The sequence below is a fragment of the Hyaena hyaena genome, unplaced genomic scaffold, assembly GCF_003009895.1.
Source record: "Hyaena hyaena isolate Hyena2069 unplaced genomic scaffold, ASM300989v1 scaffold_287, whole genome shotgun sequence".
NCBI classification, from domain to species: Eukaryota; Metazoa; Chordata; class Mammalia; order Carnivora; family Hyaenidae; genus Hyaena; species Hyaena hyaena.
The window spans coordinates 618,788-642,369 of NW_024080919.1; the positions used below are offsets into that span (position 1 = coordinate 618,788).

Genomic DNA, 23,582 nt, shown 5'->3' on the forward strand with positions numbered 1-23,582 from the left:
AATCTTGTTTAAATTTTAATTTTAATCTTGTTTAGTGATTAAATACACTAGTTGCGAGTGTTTAATGTGGGGTAGTGTATGTTTTACAAATGCAGTTTCTGGTAATAATTCTAATTACACTTTTAGACATTTGCAAAGTAAGTCTATATTTATCTCATGATTGACAGCTATATAAAGCTTAAGATAAATTTTCTAAGAATATGCATATATTCTTCTGCCTATACTTATTACGACATGGGAAAACACTGTACATAAACCTTATTTTTTTCTTTTAAACATTTCAAACTTAACAGAGTGATTAGTAAGGGAATCCTGCATGTGCCCTCAGCCAGCTTTTATAGTTCTCAACTTATGGCCAGTCCTGTTCCATTTTTACCCTTTCTGTCTCTCCCAGATCATTTTGAAGTACATCCCAGGTATCATATCATTTCATCTGTATGTATTTTAGTGTATATCTCTGAAAGACACACAGTCTATTTAAACATAACCACGCACAAAAAAATAAACATAACCACAATACGATTACATCTAAAAGTTAACAGTTTTAAACTATTAGATATCCAGGCAGTGTTCAGACTTCATTTGTTTCTTAAAATTCATAATTCCTTCTTAAATATTAGGGTACTGGCACTTGATTTCTGATATTCATTAACAAAAAATTTATTTTTAAAGTTTTTAGGTATCTCAGGCTTAGTTTCAAAAACATGCTTTGAATATCTTTGGGGAAAAATTATCTTTATAAATTATCTATTTGCAAGAGTTTCTTTGTATTTATGGCATCTAATGTTATCTGTTATTCTTAGGAAGTGAAATAAACTATTACTAATCCAAGAGGTATTAGAAAAATTAAAATTTATTTAAAGGTTGAAATTAAATTTTGCAATATAGGGATTTTGTGTGTGTGTGTGTGTGTGTGTGTGTGTGTAGTTTAAGGCAAGGTTAATATGGAAAATAATATCAAATATATGAACGGGGATTATATACAGAGTTACCTTCAACAACTATGCATTTACCAGGGATTTACTTGATTTTATATAGACCTTTCCTAAAAAGTCATTTAATATTTTAATCGTTTAAAAATTGCCTTTGTTATATTGCTGGCAGTATGGTTAATGTAGCTCACTTTCAGGTTTTTATTATGCAGCATACTTTTTTCCCATGGTGTTATAAGGCTGTCTATAGATACTGACTTATTTGAGTATCTTCCTTTCACAGTTTTCTGTCTAGTGTTTTGGTCCAAACCAATACATTACTTCCATTTGTATGTATGTATGTATTTATTTAATTCCTGAGAGAGAGAGACAGCATGAGCAGGGGAGAATCTGAAACAGCCTCCAGCCTCTGAGCTGTCAGCGCAGAGCCCGATGCGGGGCTCAAACCCACGAACTGCGAGATCATGACCTAAGCGGAAGTCGAACACTTAACCGACTAAGCCACCCAGGCGCCCCTAGAATGTCATATTTTTAAACAATTTGGTTCTGTCATTGTTCTATGCATCTGTGTCACATGTACATTCTTGTGTAAGTTATTTTGCGGAAATACTAAAACTTCCTTTAATGTCCTTTCATAGAACCTAGATTGTTAAAAATTTCTGAGCACAGATTAGTTAGGAAACATCTTGAGAACAGCGTTCTGTGTCCACAGACACAGGAACGTGTGTGTGGAGACCTGGTCTAGCAGTGGTACCTGCTTGTAGTCTCCCCTCTCCGTGTGGGACTTACAGAACAGCTTATGAGTTTCTGTGAAGGAAAATTCAGTTAGAAAATTGAACTGGGAGTTCCTGGGTGGCTCAGTCGCTTAAGCATCCAACTGTTTGTTTCAGTTCAGTTCATGATTTCACAGTTTCATGACTTTTGAGCCCTGCGTTGGACTCTGTGATGGCAGCGTGGAGCCTACTCGGGATTCTCTCTCTCACACTCTCCCTCTACCCCTCCCCCACACGCACTGTCTCCGTCTCTCTCAAATAAATTTATAAACTTAAAAAAAAAATTGAACCCCTAATCATGACTCCATATCATTTGATTCAGGACCACATAAACTATAACAAATGACATCATTTTTAAAGAACACAGGTAACGTTAAAGGAATTCCTTAAAACTAATTCTTCTCATTTTTAGTTGTTTTTCATAGTTAAAATATTTAAACAAGTCATTTATGTTCCTTTTTTACCTAGAATATTTATACTCATAAATAGTTAGACTGACTTTTATATATTTTATGAGTCTGAAGTTTTTAAAAATTTGAGGTATACTCAGAACACATTTAATTTTTTCTGTATATTAATCTCCACCATAATAAGAAATTTAAATACTAAAACGAAACACGGCTTAATTTAAGCACATGAAAACAAAAGTCAGGAGTGGGGTGTTTGGTAAAAGATAAGCAGGATTGTGTGTTATCCTCCTTCCAGAATCCCACTGTGCCAGAGTCGTTCTGGTGCAGCAGTGTGTTTTTATTTGGGGTACCTGAAATTCATGTATTCCCTACTGCCACTCCACCTCCCAACCCAGAGCACAAGCATACTCTATCGCTACTTTGGATTTTTTACCAAGACTTCTTTTTGTCTCTGGTACAATACTAAAACAATGTGCCATGCTTAAGATTTCCAGGTAATGTTTCTCTTTTTTAACCTCTTATTGGCAGCACTTATATAGCCTTTTATTTTAGTAACTCTATGTCATTGTTACTTACTATTTATCAGAACTTAAGGTGAAACAGCTCTTTTTCTTTTTTTGGTGCCGACTCCGATGAGGTGTGTGTGTTTTTTTTTTTTTAATGTTTATTTTTGAGAGAGAGACAGAGACAGAGCATGAGCAGAGGAGGGGCAGAGAGAGAAGGAGATGAGTCCAAAGCAGGCTCCAGGCTCTGAGCTGTCAGCACAGAGTCCGATGCGGGGCTCAAACCCACCAACTGTGAGATCATGACCTAAGCCAAAGTCAGACGCTTAACCAACTAAGCCACCCAGATTCCCCAAGATGAGTTTTTAAAGTTACGACTTTCTTCCTTTCTATGTATCTGATAAATTTACTAGGAAGGGCCTTATTTTTAGAGTTGCCTTAAATTCTTCATGGGAGATGGTAGGAATATATTTCATTACATATGTGTACACACACACATTTAAATAAATTAAGTAAAGAATGTTTTAACGTACTTCACATTATTGCATTTTGTAGGTAATAGTATTTTTTACAAATTGAAGGTCTGTAGCAATCCTGCATCAAGCAAGTCTGTCAGCACCATATTTCCAACGGCATTTGCTGATTTCATGTGTGTGTCACATTTTGGTGATTCTTGCAATATTATCAAACTTTTCACTATTACTACATTTGTTACAGTCATCTGTGTTCAGTGTTTATGACTTCTTGAAAGCTGTGATGAGGTTTAGCATTTTTTAGCAATAAAATATTTTTGAATTAAGATATGTACGCTGTTTTTTTTAAGACAATGCTTAATAGACTATAGTGTAAATATAACTTTGGTGTGCACTAGGAAACCAAAAAATTAATTTGACTCATTTTATTGTAATATTCACTTTATTGCGATATTCTGGAATGAAACAAACACAGCCTATTAACTTCTCTGGGTTTTGTCCATCTGGGGTTTTGGAGATAAAAACATTTTGGTGGTGCTAGTTCTCAGGTTTGGTGACAGGGCTCCATCTTACAAATTACAAGCTTGTGCTCCACAGACTGCTGAAGGTATGCTGTAGGACACTCCTGGTCAGGGCACTCTTAACAAGACAAAATGTTTGAAGGACACTTCACGCAGATCACCTAACCTCCATTTACCACAATGAGTCAGTCACAGAGACTATTATGTGATTTAAATAAATTCGGTTGTTACTTTGCATCCACTGTTATAGAAAAGTAGTTTTTAAATCTTTACCACGTATTTCTGTTTTTCTGAACTAAGATTTAAATCTTTTTGATACCGTATGTTTTTAATACTTGTCATGGTCCTTTTTTAAAGACTCTAGCTAGAGCTCTTAAACCAGGGGCAAAAACAAGTAATTTCATTTTTTTTTTTTTTTAATATTTTTTTTATTTATTTCTAGGAGAGAGAGAGAGACAGCATGAGCAGGGGAGGGTCGGAGAGAGAGGGAGACACAGACTCTGAAATAGGCTTCAGGCTCTGAGCTGGCAGTCAGCGCAGAGCCCGACGCGGGGCTCGAACCCACGAAACGCGAGATCATGACCTAAGCGAAAGTCGGAGGCTTAACCGACTAAGCCACCCAGGCGCCCCAGTAATTTCATTTTTTGATTTCCCTGTTTCTTATTATAAATTATATATGTGCACATCGGTGCAAAGTGAATTAGCATATGCCAGGATAGGTCTTTTCTGCATTACCTTCATTTTCCATGACTTGCTTTCCTCATTTAAATATGTTTAATTGAGTATTTTCCCTGTCGTGTCCTCAAAGTATTTATAAATTCTTAGAGTATTCAAATTCTTAAAATACGAGTTTTAGGAATAATAATGTTTTTTCATTTCTAGGTTAAAAATAAAATGACAAAGGAACAATACATTAAGATGAATAGAGGTATCAATGACAGTAAAGACCTTCCTGAAGAGTATCTGTCAGCCATCTATAATGAAATAGCTGGAAAAAAGATATCAATGAAAGAAACAAAAGAACTAACAATTCCTACAAAATCAAGTAAACAAAGTAAGTATCCAAATCAACTGAATTCTGATTGTTCAGGAGGAAAAATACAGTTTCCTAAGAGTTTTTCACTTGGTTTAGAGTAATTCAAATACTATTCTAATGAAAAGTATTATACAGTTTGCTGATGATTTTATTTTTTTCCACATTCTGAATAAAGATAGCACTGACCAGTGATCAACAGAAAATGCTACATAATATGCATGATTTAGCATGCATTTACTACAGACTTGTCAATTCAGTAGTAAATCTCAGCATGGATTTGGAGATCAGTGAGACTGACTTCAGCTCTCAGTCTTCTCCTGCCTCCTCTACAAGCAGCACAGGTCTGCGATTCAAGGAGATGGGGAAGGTTAGGGTTAGACTTCACATTCCCTTCCTCTCACCAGCCTCTGGCTACCACCAGTCTGCTTTCTGTTTCTATGGATTTACCTACTCTGGATGCTTCATATAAATGGAATCACACCTTATGTGACCTTTTGTGTCTGGTTTTTTAAGACTATAATTAGTATTAATTGGTGGCACTTATTTTATAGTAAAATATCAAAACATTTTAAAGTGACTTATTTTTTAAATGCTGATAGTATTTGTTGTTTCAGATGTAGCCAGTGAAAAACAAAGAAGGCTTCTGTATAATTTAGAAATGGAACAGATGGCCAAGACAGCAAAAGCACTCATGGAAGCTGTGAGCCATGTTCAGGCACCTTTTACAAGTGCAACACATTTGGAGCATGTGAGGCCTATGTTTAAGGTAAGAGTTACTAATAACTTTTTTTTTTAATGTTTATTTATTTTGAGAGAGACAGAGTATGTGAGAGAGGGAGAGGGAGAGTAGAATACTAAGCAGGCTCCTCACTGTCAGTGCAGAGCCTGATGTGGGGCTCGATCTCACGAACCATGAGATCATGACCTGCCAAAATTGAGAATCAGATGCTTAACTGACACCCAGGTGCCCCAGGAGTTACTAATAACTTTTGATTGCAGTATACATTTATGTATAATTTTGTTCAGCATGTTTTTAAGTGAAGAAAGTATAGCGATCTAGCCCATTAGTGTTGACCTACAAGCAAAAGCAATGTTATTTAGGATCTAGCAAATAAAAATTTTTTCTTAAAGAGAATGAGAAAAAGCATACACTAATGGCAGTAATAAATGTGACCTTAAGAAATAAGACTAGAAAAATTTCAGAGAATAATCATTAATCCTTGGCCTGGTTTTCTTTAAATGACATCTATTTAATTAAGACTTTGGAGTTACCTGAAATTTCTTGAGCCTCTGGTCCAGGATCTCATATGTGGGTTCTGAGTACACCTAGAGCTTAGAGAGTAGAGAGAGGAACAAAAGCCTACTCTTTCTTCATTTTCCTGTCCTGTATTCCTATCCTTTCTCCAAATTGCCGAGTAAGTAAGCAGTGATTAAGGATTATAGGGAAATAGAGAATCTAGTCAAATTTGGAAAAGGAAAAGGGGTAAAGTACATTCTGATTCGTGAGACAGTGTGGGAAGATTGTCTGTGGAAGCTTAAGATCGTAATTTGAGTTCTTATTCGGACATTAAGTACACATATGCATGGGCAGTAAAAGGTGACTGCAAGATTTCTGTGCTTTCTTTTAGCTCTCAAATTTTATCATTCCGCTCCTACTTCATGGTCTATGGGATAACTTTATTTCTGAAGTTTGAATAAGAACTAATAGACTGCAGGGGCTAGGAAGGCATTATTAAATAGCGGAGTGCAAAAAATAAATAGCCGTATCTTTGGAAATAATAAAATGATGTTAAAATATAAGAAACACTTTATTATGATATATTTTATACACCAGCTTCTCATTTTGTTTTGAATAATCTTACACTCTTATTTTTCTTCTCAAATGTTTTTGGTTGAGGGGAGGTCTACCTCCCCTCAATGAATGAAAAGAGAAGGAACTAGCCATAATTCTGTCACTCAGAGAAAACTTCTGGTAATATGTTTATATACTACTTTTTTAAATCTTAATTGAACAGTTGTAATCATACTATGTTCTGAGTTACACCTAGAGTAGAATTTTATATCTTGCTGTTTCTCATATATTTCTCTATATCATTAAAAATTCTTCATAAATAGCTTTTATTATCTGTGCTCTAGATTACTAGTTCTAGTTTAGGTAAACATCTTCTAAGCTAGAATTAAGAATCTTTCCTTTTACCACCATTTCTACTGCCATTAACCTCTTCAGACACCCTCATTTCTTACCCTTACTATCATAGTACTAGTCCTAACTAGTATCCTTATGTCCATTTTTGTGCTCCTCTTATCCATTTACAGAGGTCGGACTGATCATTTTAAAATACAAAATGTTGGGGCGCCTGGGTGGCTTAGTCGGTTAAGCCTCCGACTTTCGCTTAGGTCATCATCTCGCGGTTCGTGGGTTCAAGCCCCGCGTCAGGCTCTGTGCTGACTGCCAGCTCAGAGCCTGGAGCCTGTTTCAGTCTGTGACTCCCTCTCTCTCTGACCCTCCCCTGCTCACACTGTCTCTCTCTCTCTCTCCTAGAAATAAAATAAAAAACATTAAAAAAAATTTTTTTTTTAAATAAAAAAAAAAAAGAGGAAGATGGTGAGGTTCAGAGAGATTAAGTAAGTTGCAAAGCTAGGATTAGAAGTTAGGTACTGTGTCTTATGTTCCTTTGTTTAGGGATTATACACTTCTAAACTTTCTGATGTTAAAAACACAGCTTTGGGTAATCCCATTTTCTTTAATAATAATAGTTTTAAAAACTTTTTAGACCCTGGGGTGCCTGGGTGGCTCGGTTGAGCATCCAACTCTTGATTTTGGGTCAGGTCATGGTCCCAGTGTCATGGGATTGAGCCCCATATTGGGCTTTGTGCTGAGTATCGAGCCTACTTGAGATTCTCTTTCTCTCTCTCTTAGCCCCTTTTCCTCACTCACGCACTCTTTCTCACTCTTTCCAAATAAATATTTTTTTAATTTAAAAAAAATGTTTAAATAAAAACTTTTTAGATCTTAAAAATTCCAATTGTCATTTTTACAGCACCCTGGTATATGGTCATAGTTATATGGATACATAGTTTTGCTTCACTAGAACTTAGTAAGAGCACCAAATATTCACATTAGACATTTCAAAGTTACACATGCAAGCACACACCAACGTATACATACCTTTTTTTTTTTTTTTTTTTTTTTTTGTTGAGAGAGACATAGAGACAGCATGAGCAGGGGAGGGTCAGAGAGGGAGGGAGACACAGAATCCTAAGACACCCTCCAGGCTCTGAGTTAGCTGTCAGCACAGAGCCCGACGTGGGGCTCGAACCCATGAACTGTGAGATCATGACCTGAGCCGAAGTCGGACGCTTAACTGACTGAGCCACCCAGGCGCCCCATATACATACATGTTTTGATATTAGGATTTTCAGTAGTCCAGAGGTAGCTCTTTCTGTTTATTTTACATTACAGTTTTACTAGGTATTGAGTGCTACTAGTAAAATTTAGTGTTTGTTGGTTTTCAGAGTCTGTAATGAAGCAATATTTTATTGAACTGTATTTTTAAAGTATTGCCCAACTAGGAACCAGAGATATCACTGATGTTTCAATGTAAAACATTTTACTACAAAAAAAGTAAGGCTAAATGATGTCCAGGGAGCAGGTTAAAAGAAAGAAGAGTACTGTAATTGTTGCAAGGAAAAAATGACTGAAAAGATCTGCTTAGAAATAAACAGTCTGTGAGATGCTGCAGGGGACAAAGCTTGTGGAGAGAGAGGGGTTCTGAAGGTAAAGGTAAAACTAAAACCATTTCTGGATATTGACAATTCACATTTTTGATTGATGTGAATAATTCATAGGTACTATGCTTAAAATTTGTCTAAGGTTCCCTTATTTGGGCCCAGGCAACATTGCATAGTTTTTCCCCTTTGTCCAAGAAAGCTGGAAATATGCCCAGGAATTCATTGCTTTTTGTCCCCTGAACATCCTCAAATCATTTATTTTCTGAAGCTTTGAGAAATATTAATGTAGTCCTGTCATAAAATTTAATTATCACTTGATGTTCATGATAACAGCTTAAATTTTTAATTTTTCTAGTTGGCTTGGACACCTTTTCTGGCTGCGTTTAGTGTGGGTCTGCAAGATTGTGATGATACTGAAGTAGCCTCTCTTTGCCTGGAAGGTATAAGATGTGCAATCAGAATTGCATGTATTTTCAGCATTCAGGTAACAAAGAATTTTGCCTTTGTAGCCAGTCTGGGAAACATAAATTACTTATGTTATGACTGTAGTTGCAATTATTTTTTTCTTATGTCTGACTTACTAAAAACTAATTTCAAGTTTATGATGGAATTTAAATGATTCTTAATGTTTAAGTTTCCAAGAAACTGTTAACAGGAGTAATTCTATATTGATGTGTTTGGAATTCATCAAAATAGATTTGGTTTGCAATTTTTTCTCTATAGAATATTAGCTATATACAGAGTTTCCAAGACTTTGAATTTCTATATGTTAATTAGAATATCTTATTTAAATGTGTTGCATGTCCACACTTAATGAATCATGTATTTTTATATTTATGTTTTTATGTATTACTTTATAACTTCACTAAGCCTAAGAAAAGTTATCTTGAAAAGAACCAAAATAGCTAGTATTTGTTTTTCATGAAGACAGGCCCCTCTAGTAATTTATATATGTTGTCTGATAACAGATTTTAGCCAACGCTTGCTTTTCTTTTTATTAAACCTACTTCACATTTAATGATGAATGTTATGTCTTAAAAAGCACAGCCTAGCTATAGAAAAGAAATGAGGAAATTTATAAACCTGATTTCTGCTAGTCCACACAGTACTTGAAACATAAGTACTCAATATTTTTTTTACTCCATGAATTCATTTTTATCACTAAAATCTCATCATGATTTGACATCTCCATTGCTTTTAGATTTTAGTAATTCATCTTTTCTACTTTATTTTCCATCTTTAAAAAAAAAAACAATGTAGTTTGAGGCATGTGATTTGTCAGTTAAAACTTACTAAAACAAACATGTTAAGTGTACTTTTTTCTTTATAGCTGGAAAGAGATGCATATGTCCAGGCACTAGCAAGATTTACCTTACTTACAGTGAGTTCTGGTATTACTGAAATGAAACAGAAGAACATTGACACAATAAAAACGCTTATCACGGTGGCTCATACAGATGGAAATTATTTAGGAAATTCATGGCATGAGGTATAAGCACTTTATTTTTTTCAAGTTTTCAATTTGGTTTATAAAATGATTTAATGTTAAATATTCTACTGACATGCTTAAGTGGGGAAAAATTAATATAGTACATTCAGGATGAGTTTATTTAGCTTTTTATAATGATTTATAATGTACTCTATTAAATATTTATATGTATATAAATATACATTTTTTTGTTGTTGCAATGAAGATTCTGAAGTGCATCAGTCAGTTGGAGCTTGCACAACTTATAGGAACTGGAGTGAAACCTCGATACATTTCTGGAACAGTACGGGGCAGAGAAGGATCTCTTACTGGAACAAAAGATCAAGCTCCTGATGAATTTGTGGGTCTTGGGCTAGGTGAGATAAATTTTTAAATTATTTTTATGAAGTATCAAAAATTATTAACTTGTTCAATATAAGTAACTTTATTATAGCAGTGAAATACAGTTAGAGGAACATGATAAAATGCCCTTTGGCTAACCTTTGAGCAAAAGCAAGAAGACCGTGTGGAAAACTAAACCATTTTTGCCTGGTCTGGTTTGCAACATAAGTGACCCGTAGTCTTAATCTTATAGTTGAGGGTAGGAAGAGAAAGGTGCCGTTTCAAATGACCTGTTAAGACTAAGAAGGTAACTTAAATGAGTGAAGGTTTGTGTAAGATGATAAATTGTTGGGGCAACTGAAGAAAGCACTCATATTCAGACTTATTTTTAAAGGCACTCATATGCAGACTTAACCAAACTCACACTGGTATGGAAACTTTCCCATGGTTACTTGTGAGCTAGGTGTAGCCAAGAACTTCCAGGTTTAACCCAATAGAACAAAGGAAAATAATTAGTGAAAATGGCTACAGAAGAACCAATGGCAGTATATATTTTAGTCATAAATGGAAAGTTTCACCGGGGAAGAAGCAACATTTAAACTGTCTTTGACTTTGAACTATATTTTGGGGTTTGAATTCATTTGTATTTTTTCCTTACTGTTTAAGTTACTTTAACTCTCTGAGCTTCAGTTTCCGCTTCTGGGAACTAATGGTGATATCTGCGTACAGAGTTGTTAGGATTAAATAAGAATATGTGTAAATGGACTTAGCACAGTGGCTGGTATATTAATGGTTTCTGGATTGTTCTTTATCCATTTTCCCCACCCTGTTTCCATTCAAGAAACCTGGAGACCTGACTTACAGACACCAGGAGAGAATACACCTGAGACCTAGGAATATTTACCTTTTAAGATTTTGTGCTGCGGTGCTGTATTTCTGGGTGTTGTCTATCTTTTTTATTTTTAGTGATTTCTATGTTGTTACTCACAGTAAAAATTCTTAGGAAATCCAAAAGAGCTTCAGGTTTGAAAAAATGATCCATAGGGAAAGAAAAACACCAGAACCATGTTGTGGATCAAGTTGGACTGGGGACAGTTAGTTTCCAGTGATATTTCAGCTGTGGCAGCCAGCAGTGCAGTTCTGATACCCTAGTTGTGTCTTAGATGCGGTGGTGCTGTGAGGCGAAGGTATAGATCTGATAGCTTGGTGACCCAGCAGCAGGATATAGAACCGCCTGAGTACCTTCATGGTGACTTTTATAACCTAGAAGCCTGAGATACAGATGAAAGATATTTACCAACAGATGAAATGAATGTGGACTGATTGTTTCAGTAACTTTTGAAAAGGCCTTTGGAGTGTAGGAAGGCTAGAATAATGACAGGTGCAAATTGCCAGGGCTTAATTTAGGCGAGTAACAACAGTAGGTTGCACTAAAAATAAAACACCAGTGGAGTACTTGAACTTCTAAAAGTTTTAGTCAAACAAGAGAAACAATGATATTTGCTGATAGTTTCCTAGTATACTTGAAAGTGAATTAAAATGAATTTGATCACTATTATTATGCTACCTAAGTCGTGCAGATATTAGATGACCTGCCTTCTCACTTCAGGAAAAGAGAATTTGCATAAAAATTCCTTTGGTTCTGGAAATGAAATAAAAATTTTAGGCTTCCAAACCATACTCTTCAAGCAACTAGCCATCCTCCTCCAGCTGTCTTTCATGCTTTATCTGTTTTTCTTTTTGGGCTGCTCCATTCTCTACTCATTCCTGATGGATTAGCTTTCTCATTTTTGAGCCTGCATGCTAGAGGGATCCAGTCTGTTGACTTGGCCTGTGTTGGGCATAGTCCTCCCTTGAGGCCACCTCATTGGTTATCAACGAGCCCAGTGTGGCAGATGTCCACCCCTGTCCATCTGTGCCCTGTCACTTGCTCAGGCAACAGATGTTTTCTTCAGCAGGATGCTGTAGTCAGAATTTACGCTAGAAGGGGATGTAGTACAGACATTTGAGCAAGTTTTATCTATATTTTTAAAAAATAAATTAGTATCCTCCTTTATTGATAGCATCCCTCTGCAAGTATTTCATGTAACCACATTAACAGGGCTGAGTATATGTTAATCTGATTTTCTGACTGATATACTACAAGTCTGAATTTCATCCTTTTTGGAAACATGAAACTTTTAGTTACTAAGAATACGTAGCATATCGGGGCACCATATGCATCCAGTTAGCATCCAACTCTTGATTCCAGCGCAGCTCAACGATACTATGGTTTCATGAGTTCGAGCCCCATGTTGGGCTCTCTGCACTCACTGAGGGGAACCTGCTTGGGATTCTCTATCTCCCTCTCTGTCTGCCCCTCCCCCACTCACACTGTCTCTCTCTCTCAAAAATAAACCTTAAAATCTTTTTTTAATTCACCGACATGGTCATATAAATCTTAAGTAAATATTCACAACATCTACCTCTTTGTTCTTAGTTAATCCAAATATTTGTGCTTTTGAGCAATTTGTTTGGTAAAGCTGAAACTCTTAGCCTGTAACTTACAGTGTCATACAGATCTTTGATTTCACGTGTTTTGAAATAGGTTCTTTGGATTGCTAAACATTATGTATTTTTTATTCCTCTAAATATGTTTATTACTAATGATTAAAGGTTATTATATAATAATAAAAGCTCTTAAATATAAAAATAAAAGCTTTCCAGGAAGGACATGCAGATGATACACAAAAAAAAAGCTATGTGTGATTGGCATTATTTTTTCCCATTGAGTTTTCTTTGTTAAATTCTTAAAACATGATAGCATGCTTCAAGTGTTGCTTGACACTATTTCCCTAATCACCCCAGTTCTCTGTCACTTATTTCAGGCTTTCATCCTTGTTCATTTGTATTATAGAAATAGACTCTTAATTTGTCTTTCTAGCTCCATTATCTTTTCCTGTTTCACTGTGTTCTACAGATACTACCAGAATTTTTTTTTAGAGAATAGATTTGATCATGTGGTCTTCTGAAAGGTCTGTTCCGTATTTTCAAAGGCAGTACGTTAAACATGACAGTCAAGGGTTCTTCACATTCTAATTTTAGTCCATTACTCTCCCTGTTTCTTGTCCCCTGCCAGAGCCTCCCTTATGGCTATAACCAAGTATGTTAAAACATGGTATTTACTTGCATCCTTCCAGTATGTATGCTGCTCTTTCTACCTGAATTACTTTTCCTTTTGCCTCCTTTCCTGCATGATCATCCTTCTAGGTCCAACTTGAAATAATAGGTCATCATATGTGAAGCCTTTCCATGAGCTAACATCCCCGTTCTCCCTCCTCCTATTAAACTTAGTTCTGTTTAGCGAAACATGTATTATTTGTCATTAGTTTATCTCAGCCATAAAGTAATTATTACATTTTACTAAAGTTGGTTATAAGTCTATCTCTCCTGGTTAATTCTAAAATAAACTCTGTGAGGACAAGGGTCACGTCTTTTTCATTGTTCAATTCCTGGAAGAACATTTGAGTTTGGGTGCCTTAAATAATATCATCTATTATGGTTGATTCATAAAGGCATTTATTAAGTGTTTGGTCATTTGAGTCAACAAATATTTATTAACACCTGCTTTGGAGTTAATATTGAGTAAGGTAGAGAAATCACACACACACAAAATGTGTATAACTTGGTTCCTTGCCTTAGGGAACTTCCTGTTGTGCTGAGAAGGCAACATTAACACATCTATAGTAATTAGGTGAAACTGTATGGAAAAAAACCCTGATTTGACTATTACTTATTTAAGTAAATGCTCATTTCAGAGGAACGATGGGATGGAATCCCTCCTGAAAACTCAAATTGGGTTTCAGTAGTAAGTTTTAGATAGTTGAGGGATGGCCTGAACAGAGACATATAATGGCTAGAATGTTAAAGAGTAATGCATTACATGCTAGGCTTAAAAAGTTTGTTTTATCCTGAAATTAATAGTAAGCAAAATGAATATGATGGTTTAGAAAAATTAACCTGATAGGAGACTGAAAATGAGGTTGAAGAGGGGAAAAATTAGCAGCAGGGAAAGCAGTCAGTAAACTGTGTCTGTAATCTGGGTCTGAAACTATAAGGGTCTGAACTGAGTAGGAATGAAAATGAAGGAATGATACCAAAAACAGGTCAAAAGAAAGATTTAGTAATTGGTGGAGGAGGGGAAAGGTATCCGAGGTGATTGTGAGGTTAAGAGTTTGGAAATTGGGGAAATTGTTCTGCTGTCCAACATATGAGACCAGTTTCTGAGGGAAAGAGAAAAGATTCTTTTGAATAAGGGGGTGTTAGAAAATACAGGTTAAGTTTCCAGTAAGTGTCTGTAAACAGAGGACTGGAGATTAAATGACAGGGAGATCCAGTCATGTGGCATTGGGAATCAAACTACGAAGATAACATTGGAAGTGCATTTAGTGTTGTTTCTTCAACATTAAGGGAAATTGTGCTTAGTATGATTAATTTTGTGATCTAAATTCTCAGTGCCCTTAATTTGTTGATCTTTGCAAGTACAATTTATCTTTATAACCATCCTTGTCTATAAGCCACTTAGTATAGCTTAATGAAGCACATTTGGCTTTGATACAGGTCTCTGATGCCAAGTAGGTCACTACTCACCAAAAGCTTTACTTCTCTCATTAGGAAGATAACTGATTTCAGAAATATATTTTAAAACTGTAGGTATATTCTTCCACTGAATTATTTTCAAACTGAAATGACTCTCTTTTTATGTGTGGTAGTTGGAGGAAATGTGGACTGGAAGCAGATAGCAAGTATTCAGGAATCCATTGGAGAAACCAGTTCTCAAAGTGTTGTTGTTGCTGTAGATAGGTAAGGTATTTATTTTATTTCCTTTTTGAATGAATACTATTTTAATTCTGTAACATTTAGATATATATTGCTAAGTAGTAGTGAAAAAAAACTATTGCCAGAATAACGTTCCTTAAGCAGTATAAGACTGTATTATGATATACTGTGATTTAGATGATGAAATACCCATAATTTTTCTCTTTAGTTCATGGAATATAGCAAGCAGAGAAACAATATGAAAATTTAACTTAAAATAGATATTACTGGGCATTAGGAAAATGGTAATCTTGATGAAAAAGAACACATGTTATGTCTTCTATAGAAGACTAATTGCTCTTATTATCCCTGTATGAAAATGGAATGTAAATTGTCTTTCAAGTCCTATTTGTTGTAAGACTGCATTAGGAATAAATGAAGGATTTGGTGACAATTTTCATTGCAGACTTCTTTGGAAAGTACTTTGGAATTTGTATGTTATATACATTACCAGGTATTCTTCATAGTTAGTTTGTTTTCTAACAGTAAACCCATACTAAATGTTCTTTTAAAGGTTAGGTTTTTCTAGAGAAGTGCCCAAATATTTGAAACTTAATATTTTACAACACTGATATTTAGATTTTTTTTTTATTACTTCTGATGAAACTTTCAAAAATATAGTATGTATATTTTTCTTGGTGCTTGGAGACATACACTAATCCATTATTTTACTTCAGATAAAACTTTTTGCTTTGTGTACAGACTGAACTAGGGTGTTCAGTGGCAACTGACCTTGGAAAATATTCCAAATATTCGCTGCAGCTTTTTCCTTGAAAAAGAACTCTTTAATATTCGCTTGCTGACCTCTTTTTTTTTTTTTTAGGGGAAGAAGGTTATTTGCCTTTTCCTTTTGAGGCTGAAGAAAAATTGTGTATCGTCTTACATGCGCTATATATCTTGGAGGCTTACAATGTGCTTGGCACTTTTCAGAGTCTTTACATGTAGTATTTCATTTAATCCTTCCAGTAACTTTGTGAGATGAGTAATGTTATTGTCCTTAATTTACAAATGAGGAAACTGAGACAGGGGAAGATCGAATAACTTGCTCATCCCCACAGCTAGTCTTGTCTTGATTATTATTGTGATAACCGTTTCATCCACAGAGAATTTAAGGAGTGGTGCTAGGACATACACTCAGGCAGCATATCTCGAGCGTACACTCTTACCCCTCCGCCTCTCTCTCCCTACAGCTGTAGAGCAGTGTAATGTCTCCTGTTCTGCTGTCACAGTAGCTTTTTTCCAAATGATTTTCTTGACTTGCAAAAAAAAATCCTTTTCACTATGATTACGAGAATCTCTTCAGGCAAGAGTCAACATTTTACCTACTATTTGTTTCAACAGTATATTTTATATGACCATATCCAATTCAGATTTACCCATACATCCACTGTTTGTTGCAGGGAGACATGTCTCTCATTCAACAAATGATATGCCTCTCCATTTTAAGAATTTAAGATATTTTAGAGGAGTCTTAACACAAATTCTGTTAGTACTTTGTTGTCTCAAATTCATCATCACCAGATAACTTTTACAACCGTAAATCCAACGTCCAATTTTATACAAAAGCTTAATATTGAAACTTTAGCTCATAGTGAAAGCGTTAAAAGTTACATCTTTGATTTTATTATAAGATTATATTCTTGTGTGGTGCATTTCACTTTCTCATTAAATTTCTTCTGAGTTCCTTTCTAAATGTCTGAGTTTATTTTCACATGTAATATCCTGACTTGAATTCATAAGCCAAGTCCTTTAGATAACCAAGATATTCAAGACAGTGGTGCCAGTATCATCAGGTGGCATCCTGGAAAGTTCTGTGCTTGTCCTGCAAAAAGTGATTTTCTTGTCCTTAGGCCTGTTGTTATGAATAATCTGTGATGACAGGTATAGGAGTAAACATGAAAAATCAAAATAGTTCTTCTTTGCTTCTATTTCTTAACAGAAAACATGTATGATTCTATTAAAAGATTTAAGATGGGTATCTGAATTCCACAAACCTTCAGAAAAGCATTATTCCTTCCAAGGTCTCTAATTTTGTCATGGGGAAGAGACAAAGGACACCCTTTAGAGGATCCACATGCCCTGGGGCATGCAAGTTTCCCTAATGTAAAGGGTTTTAGGCAAATATTCTAGCTATGGTAAGCAAGAAGCGGGATCAAAGCTGTCACACTAAAATGCTGACTTCCAAACTGCCTCTTGGAATGCATTTTTGCCTTTTGGAGAGCATTGCAATGGAGATGGATTAAATTATTATTAAATAGTTATTGTCCCATTCAACCTCAAACATCTCCATTAAAATCTGTGATTTTTTGATTGTTAGCTCTTTGTAACTTGGGCTTTGAATACGTGCTGGAACAAATGATATATGTGAAATTGTTTCATTATAATATTTCTTCTACATAAAAAATAAGGGCTTTTAGATGATAAAATTTTCTGTTTATCTCCACTTTTGTTTTAGGAATCATAAACCATTAGAATTTAGGAGAATATTGGCCTGTTTAATCTATGGTACCTGATCCCTAGGAGTTGCTAAGGTAGAATTTGCTAGACATTGCTAAACTAGACCAATTTAATAAGTATTACTAAACTGCAGGAATAGGTTTTGTCCAGGAATAATTTACTGCTAAAAATTTAAAAATCAGCACCATGGTTTTTGTTTTTATTAATTTTAAGCACACCAAAGCTAGCTTTATACTGGCCCATCTCACACTTTGGAAGATTCTGTCACCTATCAGAAAATATGTCTACCTCATCCTGAACTGTATTTGCTTAAAGCATTTTCCAATTAGGCCTAAGAAATAAGTGTTACCTCTGATGTTTTCACTGTGAGAACTTTTTACATATACAGTAATTTAGTCTGCTTCTTTAGTGCATACGGTTTAAAGTGTATGTGATCCAGAATCTGCAGGTTTTGTCCACTTTTTTTTTGGATTGCCACAGTTTTGTGCCACATTTGCCACAAAATTGCTTTCATTTTGTGGAGGAAGCTGTAATCTATTTCCTTTCCCTCCTCTTACTTTTCATAGCATGTCTTTTAATATTAACACACAAGGTTCTCATGCTTCTGTCCTTTGCTTTTCATACAGGGAATGTAGAGTCCATTTCATAGACTGATTTTGTGAAACATAGTTCTGTTCTCCTGCCTTAGTTTATGAAGGCTTAACTTTAAATGCCTCCACAGACTGCCGTGCTCTGCGGCACGGCTTCTCTGTAGCGGAGCATTACTAGAATTAGAGTGACCCCTCAGAGGCTACCGAAGTGCGTAGGGATTCGAGTGCCCCTTTTCGGGATGCGTGCTTCCCTCACTTCTGCCACCCTGCATCCGTAGAACCTGTCTGGTTGCTGCTGCGGCTTCCCTGTTCTTGTGCACCAGCACTTGAGGGCCTTCGAGGCTTTGTGGCTGCTTTCCCTGTGGTGGCAGTACTCTCCCTTTCTGCTTCTGTTCTTTCCCCTTCCACTCTTCGCCATTTGTTCCTTCTCAGTTGGAAGAAATTGTTTTCTTTCTTTTGTTCCTTTTCCTCTTGTTTCTTCTATGTGCTGTCTACTTTTGTCCTTGTGGTATTTTCTTTAATAGCCATGCCTATGAGAATACCGGTAGTTTGGGAAATCAGCTAATGACATTTATAATGTGCACTCTAGCAACTTTCATTTTTGTTCATGTGAGAACTTTTGTAGGCTTTGTATATTTTTAATTTGTGAATTCAGTCTATCCACTAGATTAAATGGGGACTTATTATTCTACCTTTTCCACCAGATTGTCTTCTCTTTGAAGTTTTGTTTTGTTCTACTGACAAGAGCAATAGAGGAAGTTTTAAAATATCCCTTTAGCAGATCATCAGTTTCTGAGTTATCTTGTCAGTTTTTAGGCTGTTTTTCCTGTTGTGTTTTTCTTACTCATTGCCAGGACATGTGGAAAGACATTCAAGGACACTAAGGTTAAAAAATCATTATATACTCAGAACATGGATATAGTAGACATAATAGGAAAAAAACAATATATTTTAAATGTTAATGTTTTGCTCAGTTAAGTGTGAGGTAATATATAGCAAGGTAGTTAAGAGAATGGATTCTGAAGTGTCCCTGTCCTGGTTTGAATCTTGGCTGTAGCACATACAAGTTCTGTGACTTTGAGGAAGTTATTAAAATATCTTTATGCCTTAGTTTCTATGTTGATAAAATTGGAAGCCTACAAATACCCACTTCACAGAGTATTTGTGATTATTAAATGAGTAGATGTATTTAAAACACTTAGAACAATACCCACCTTGTAATTGTCGGTAGCTATTACTGTCACTATGATCACTTTTATTACTAATTTTAATATTTGACCTGCTCCCACCTTTAAGGTTTCCCTTTTGTCAGTCAAACCCTATGGTCCACAATTTAAATTGAGGAATATCAGTTCACCCTGAAAGTCATATCAAACCCTCGGTTACAAACCTAGAGGATGGGTAAAAATACAGACTTTTAAAACAGGACTGATATAGTAGGTTTATGCTGAAATCTTCTATCGAACTTTGAAACAAAGAAAAATTGCTCAGTGAAGAAAGATGGGCAGTGCTGGACAGCACAGCTTAACTCTAGACATTTGGATTTTCTAAGAAAAGTTATTTATCCACTTCTTGGTTAAACAGTTGGAGACTATTTGCAATCTTATCTTAAATTGCTTGTGATTCAATATATATGAGTTTTTTAATCAAACATATGTTACTTATAAAAACAAAGTAGGATTTTCCATTTTAAGAATGTGTTTAATGCTAGTAGATAATCAGGAAAAATTGAAAAGTCTTCTGTTTTGTAGTGTGCCAATATTCAATTGGTTTTACAAATTGCTATTTTTTTCTTATTCTTAGAGTTTTATAAGATACCTATCTAGTATTTGTAAATTTACTAATGAGATTACAACAATATATTCTTAATCATATAATGGAGTACAAAGGAGAGAGGGAGGAACATCCAAACCATACTTGTTATTAAACTATATGGTAAAATATTCATTTGACTACCTGATGTTTTTGTTCCCTTAAAACAGATTGAAAGTAGCTAGTACCTCAGGCTACTTACTTCTGAATTGATGTAGAAGATGTAAGACTATAAATTTTTGAATTCTGTTTTTTTTCTTCAGAATATTTACAGGGTCTACAAGGCTAGATGGAAATGCTATTGGTAAGCATATACATTTATTTCAATTACAGATTAGTTCTTTGGCTAAAAAACTTGGAAGTTAAGCTAAAAAAATGTATATCTATTTATATTATAGTGGATTTTGTCCGTTGGCTCTGTGCTGTTTCTATGGATGAATTACTTTCCACGACTCATCCAAGAATGTTTAGTCTACAAAAAATAGTAGAAATATCATATTACAACATGGGAAGAATAAGACTACAGTGGTCTCGAATTTGGGAAGTTATTGGTGATCATTTTAATAAGGTATTTGAATAATTATAAGATATACTTACATTTATAATGTTTTTTGTGTTTGGAAATTCCTTATAATATAATTGAGACTTTTTTCCTGTTCTAGCTTTTCTAAATTACATTTTTGTAATTAAAATTAGAAAACCTCTGAATCCATTGCTTTTTAGAAGTGATTGCCCTAAGTTTTAAGAATTTCAAGTATATTTTTCTTGTTGAGAAATATTGTTAGTACACCTAGTGTCTTTGTGGAGAATCTAGGATTTACCTGTCTATGCCAATAGTTCTGTACTTTTTCTAAAACAAAAATGAAGAAATAGATTTTCACTGCTGACATTAGCACCCTATATTTCTGTTGCCATTACAGGTTGGCTGTAATCCTAATGAAGATGTAGCTATTTTTGCAGTAGACTCCTTGAGGCAATTGTCAATGAAGTTCTTAGAGAAAGGGGAGCTTGCTAATTTCAGATTCCAGAAGGATTTCTTAAGACCTTTTGAACATATAATGAAACGGAACAGGTATTATATTTGTTGAATTGCTTAATATCAGAAAAATCCCTTATTATTTTCCACAGCAGGGGGAGAAACAGAAGAAAGGAAAAAAACGGATGGGTTTTATCTGTATGTATATCCAAGCAATGATATTAATATTTTAGGTCTCCAACAATTCGAGATATGGTTGTACGGTGTATAGCACAGATGGTTAATTCTCAAGCTGCTAACATTCGGTCTGGATGGAAGAACATTTTCTCTGTATTTCATCTAGCTGCGTCTGATCAAGATGAAAGCATAGTGGAACTTGCATTCCAAACAACAGGGCACATTGTCAGTGAGTATTCTTCTGGCTGTATTCAAGTTAAAAAAACAAAAGAAAACAACCAACAAAAAACCTTTACTGTGTTCCAGAGATAATACAAGTGTAAGATTATGGACCTGTTATGGGTTTAAGTTTACTAAGTTTTGCCTGTAGAAACAGTAAATACTGACAGTAATACTGTTATTACATTATTATAATGAACATTTATTGAATGTTTACTAGATGGCAAGCACATAAGTACTTTGAATGTGTTTCCTTTAGTCTTCACAACAACTCTGTGAGATAAGTATTTTCATTATCCCTTTTTTAATAGATCAGGAAACTCAGGCCCAGTGAGGTTAAGGTGAATGATGGAGTTGGGATTCAAAGCCAGGGAAAGGTTTGTGACCGCTACGTTACACAGCCTCTTTTGACTCTAAGGGAGAATGAAATACTGAGGATGTAAGTTAAGCCTGATTCAAAGATCATGATAACCATCATCATTTCTTATAGATTATGAAGCTGAAATAAAGATAGGTTAAATATAATTATGTATATTCACTCAAAATCTGTTGATTCAGTACCTACTTTGTACTGTTACTGCATTACGTGCTGGGTTTATAATGTAAACAGAACACAGACCTGTGTCCCTGTCCCCTACTCCTCAAAGCAGTCAAGTAAGTGATAATGACAGACATGAAGCCATGTCTGTCAGACATCGACACCCTTAACCTTTAAGTATGCTTTACATTTAGGGGTTGGTGTTTTTGATGCAGTTAAGAATAATTGAAAAACCATAATTATTTTGATATGTTTTCCACCCTTTTAGCTCTTGTGTTTGAAAAACACTTTCCAGCGACTATTGATTCTTTCCAGGATGCAGTGAAGTGTTTGTCAGAATTTGCGTGCAATGCAGCTTTCCCAGACACAAGTATGGAAGCAATTCGACTTATTCGCCATTGTGCAAAATATGTGTCTGATAGACCTCAGGTATAGTGTCATTTAGTAAACAAAATTTTACTGAGTGTTTCCAGTCTGAGATATAAGTTTATTTGGGAATCGGGGGGATGTGAAGCATTTAATTTTAAGTAAACCCCAAAATTATCTAAGCCTGATTCTGACTTATGTTTAGAAATGATAGCTATCATTTATTAAAGGTGTCAGGTGTTTTTCTGAGTATTTCACATGTATTAACTTGTTTAATCTTGTACATTTTATGGGATAGGTAATGTTTATAGCCCCATACAGATCAGGAATCTGAGGCACAGAGAACTTATAAAATATCTCCATGATTGCAGAGCTAGTAAAGGAGACTTAGGATTTGAACTCGAGCCTGTGTTTTCAGCCATTACTGTGTACTGTTTCTTGCATGTTGTGCTGTGCATACTGAGGTTGACTATCTGTGGATGTATGTAGGCTTAAACACCGAAGTAAAAGGTTGAATTGGTAACGTGGCTGCCAACCTTATCTTATGTGTCTGAACCTGTCTCTGTAACTGTCATCAAGAAAAATGGTACATTACAGATTAGTAGTAAGATTTTACTGCATACTAATTAGGACCTACAGGGTGCTTAGTACTTTTTACATACATGGACCCATTTGACTCTCACACTTCCCAGGGGTGGTTAGTGTGGCTGCATGGTGTCATAACCATGAAGTGATAAAAAAAGAAACTAAATTTAACCTGACGTAAAATGCAGAAAAGCCGTTGACAGAATTGAAGCTGAAACTAACTTTTGGATTCTAGTCCAATGCTGTTTATAAGCAGTTGTAATCGCCGTCTTTTTATAAATGGTTATTTTCAAAGTGCTGACCTTGAATTTGTAAAACATTTAAAAACTTTGGTGAAATACTGTACAGGTGTTATATTTTGCCTTAAGTATATCTACCTTTCTTCTTGAAGGCTTTCAAGGAATACACAAGCGATGATATGAATGTCGCACCTGAAGACAGGGTGTGGGTGAGAGGATGGTTCCCAATTCTCTTTGAGTTATCCTGTATCATCAATAGATGCAAATTAGATGTAAGAACCAGGTAACAATCAGTGTTTGTAACTACAATTTTGGAAGGCTTTTGACTTTCTGACTTAAATTAATTTTTCTTATGTGAACATAGTTCAATAATTACAGGCCCTAAGTCCATCGTAAGTCAGGTGTATTATCAAATACAGCAGTTATTAGATAGGAGCAGCAGTATAATGGAAATATATTACTTTTCCTTAACATTTTGTTACAACATCCTACTTTGAGTTTTAGGTTCTGTGTTAAGTTTAAGTTGTTTACACATTCTATCTTTTCATATGCTTGTTTCCAGTTAGAAATTGAAGT

General features: G+C 35.1%; 1 protein-coding gene across 3 annotated transcripts in view; it reads left to right on the plus strand.

Moving 5' to 3' along the window:
• Nucleotides 1–23,582, plus strand: part of ARFGEF1 (ADP ribosylation factor guanine nucleotide exchange factor 1) — a 152,325-nt gene that overhangs the window by 97,074 nt on the left and 31,669 nt on the right. For all 3 annotated transcript variants that reach the window (XM_039246953.1, XM_039246951.1, XM_039246952.1), the window contains exons 18-29: nucleotides 4,495–4,666; nucleotides 5,263–5,414; nucleotides 8,736–8,864; nucleotides 9,711–9,869; nucleotides 10,075–10,225; nucleotides 14,942–15,032; nucleotides 20,170–20,210; nucleotides 20,305–20,474; nucleotides 20,827–20,978; nucleotides 21,116–21,288; nucleotides 22,085–22,245; nucleotides 23,159–23,289. In XM_039246953.1, the coding sequence (XP_039102884.1) occupies nucleotides 4,495–4,666; nucleotides 5,263–5,414; nucleotides 8,736–8,864; nucleotides 9,711–9,869; nucleotides 10,075–10,225; nucleotides 14,942–15,032; nucleotides 20,170–20,210; nucleotides 20,305–20,474; nucleotides 20,827–20,978; nucleotides 21,116–21,288; nucleotides 22,085–22,245; nucleotides 23,159–23,289 (1,682 nt within the window). The remainder of the gene's footprint in view (nucleotides 1–4,494; nucleotides 4,667–5,262; nucleotides 5,415–8,735; nucleotides 8,865–9,710; nucleotides 9,870–10,074; nucleotides 10,226–14,941; nucleotides 15,033–20,169; nucleotides 20,211–20,304; nucleotides 20,475–20,826; nucleotides 20,979–21,115; nucleotides 21,289–22,084; nucleotides 22,246–23,158; nucleotides 23,290–23,582) is intronic.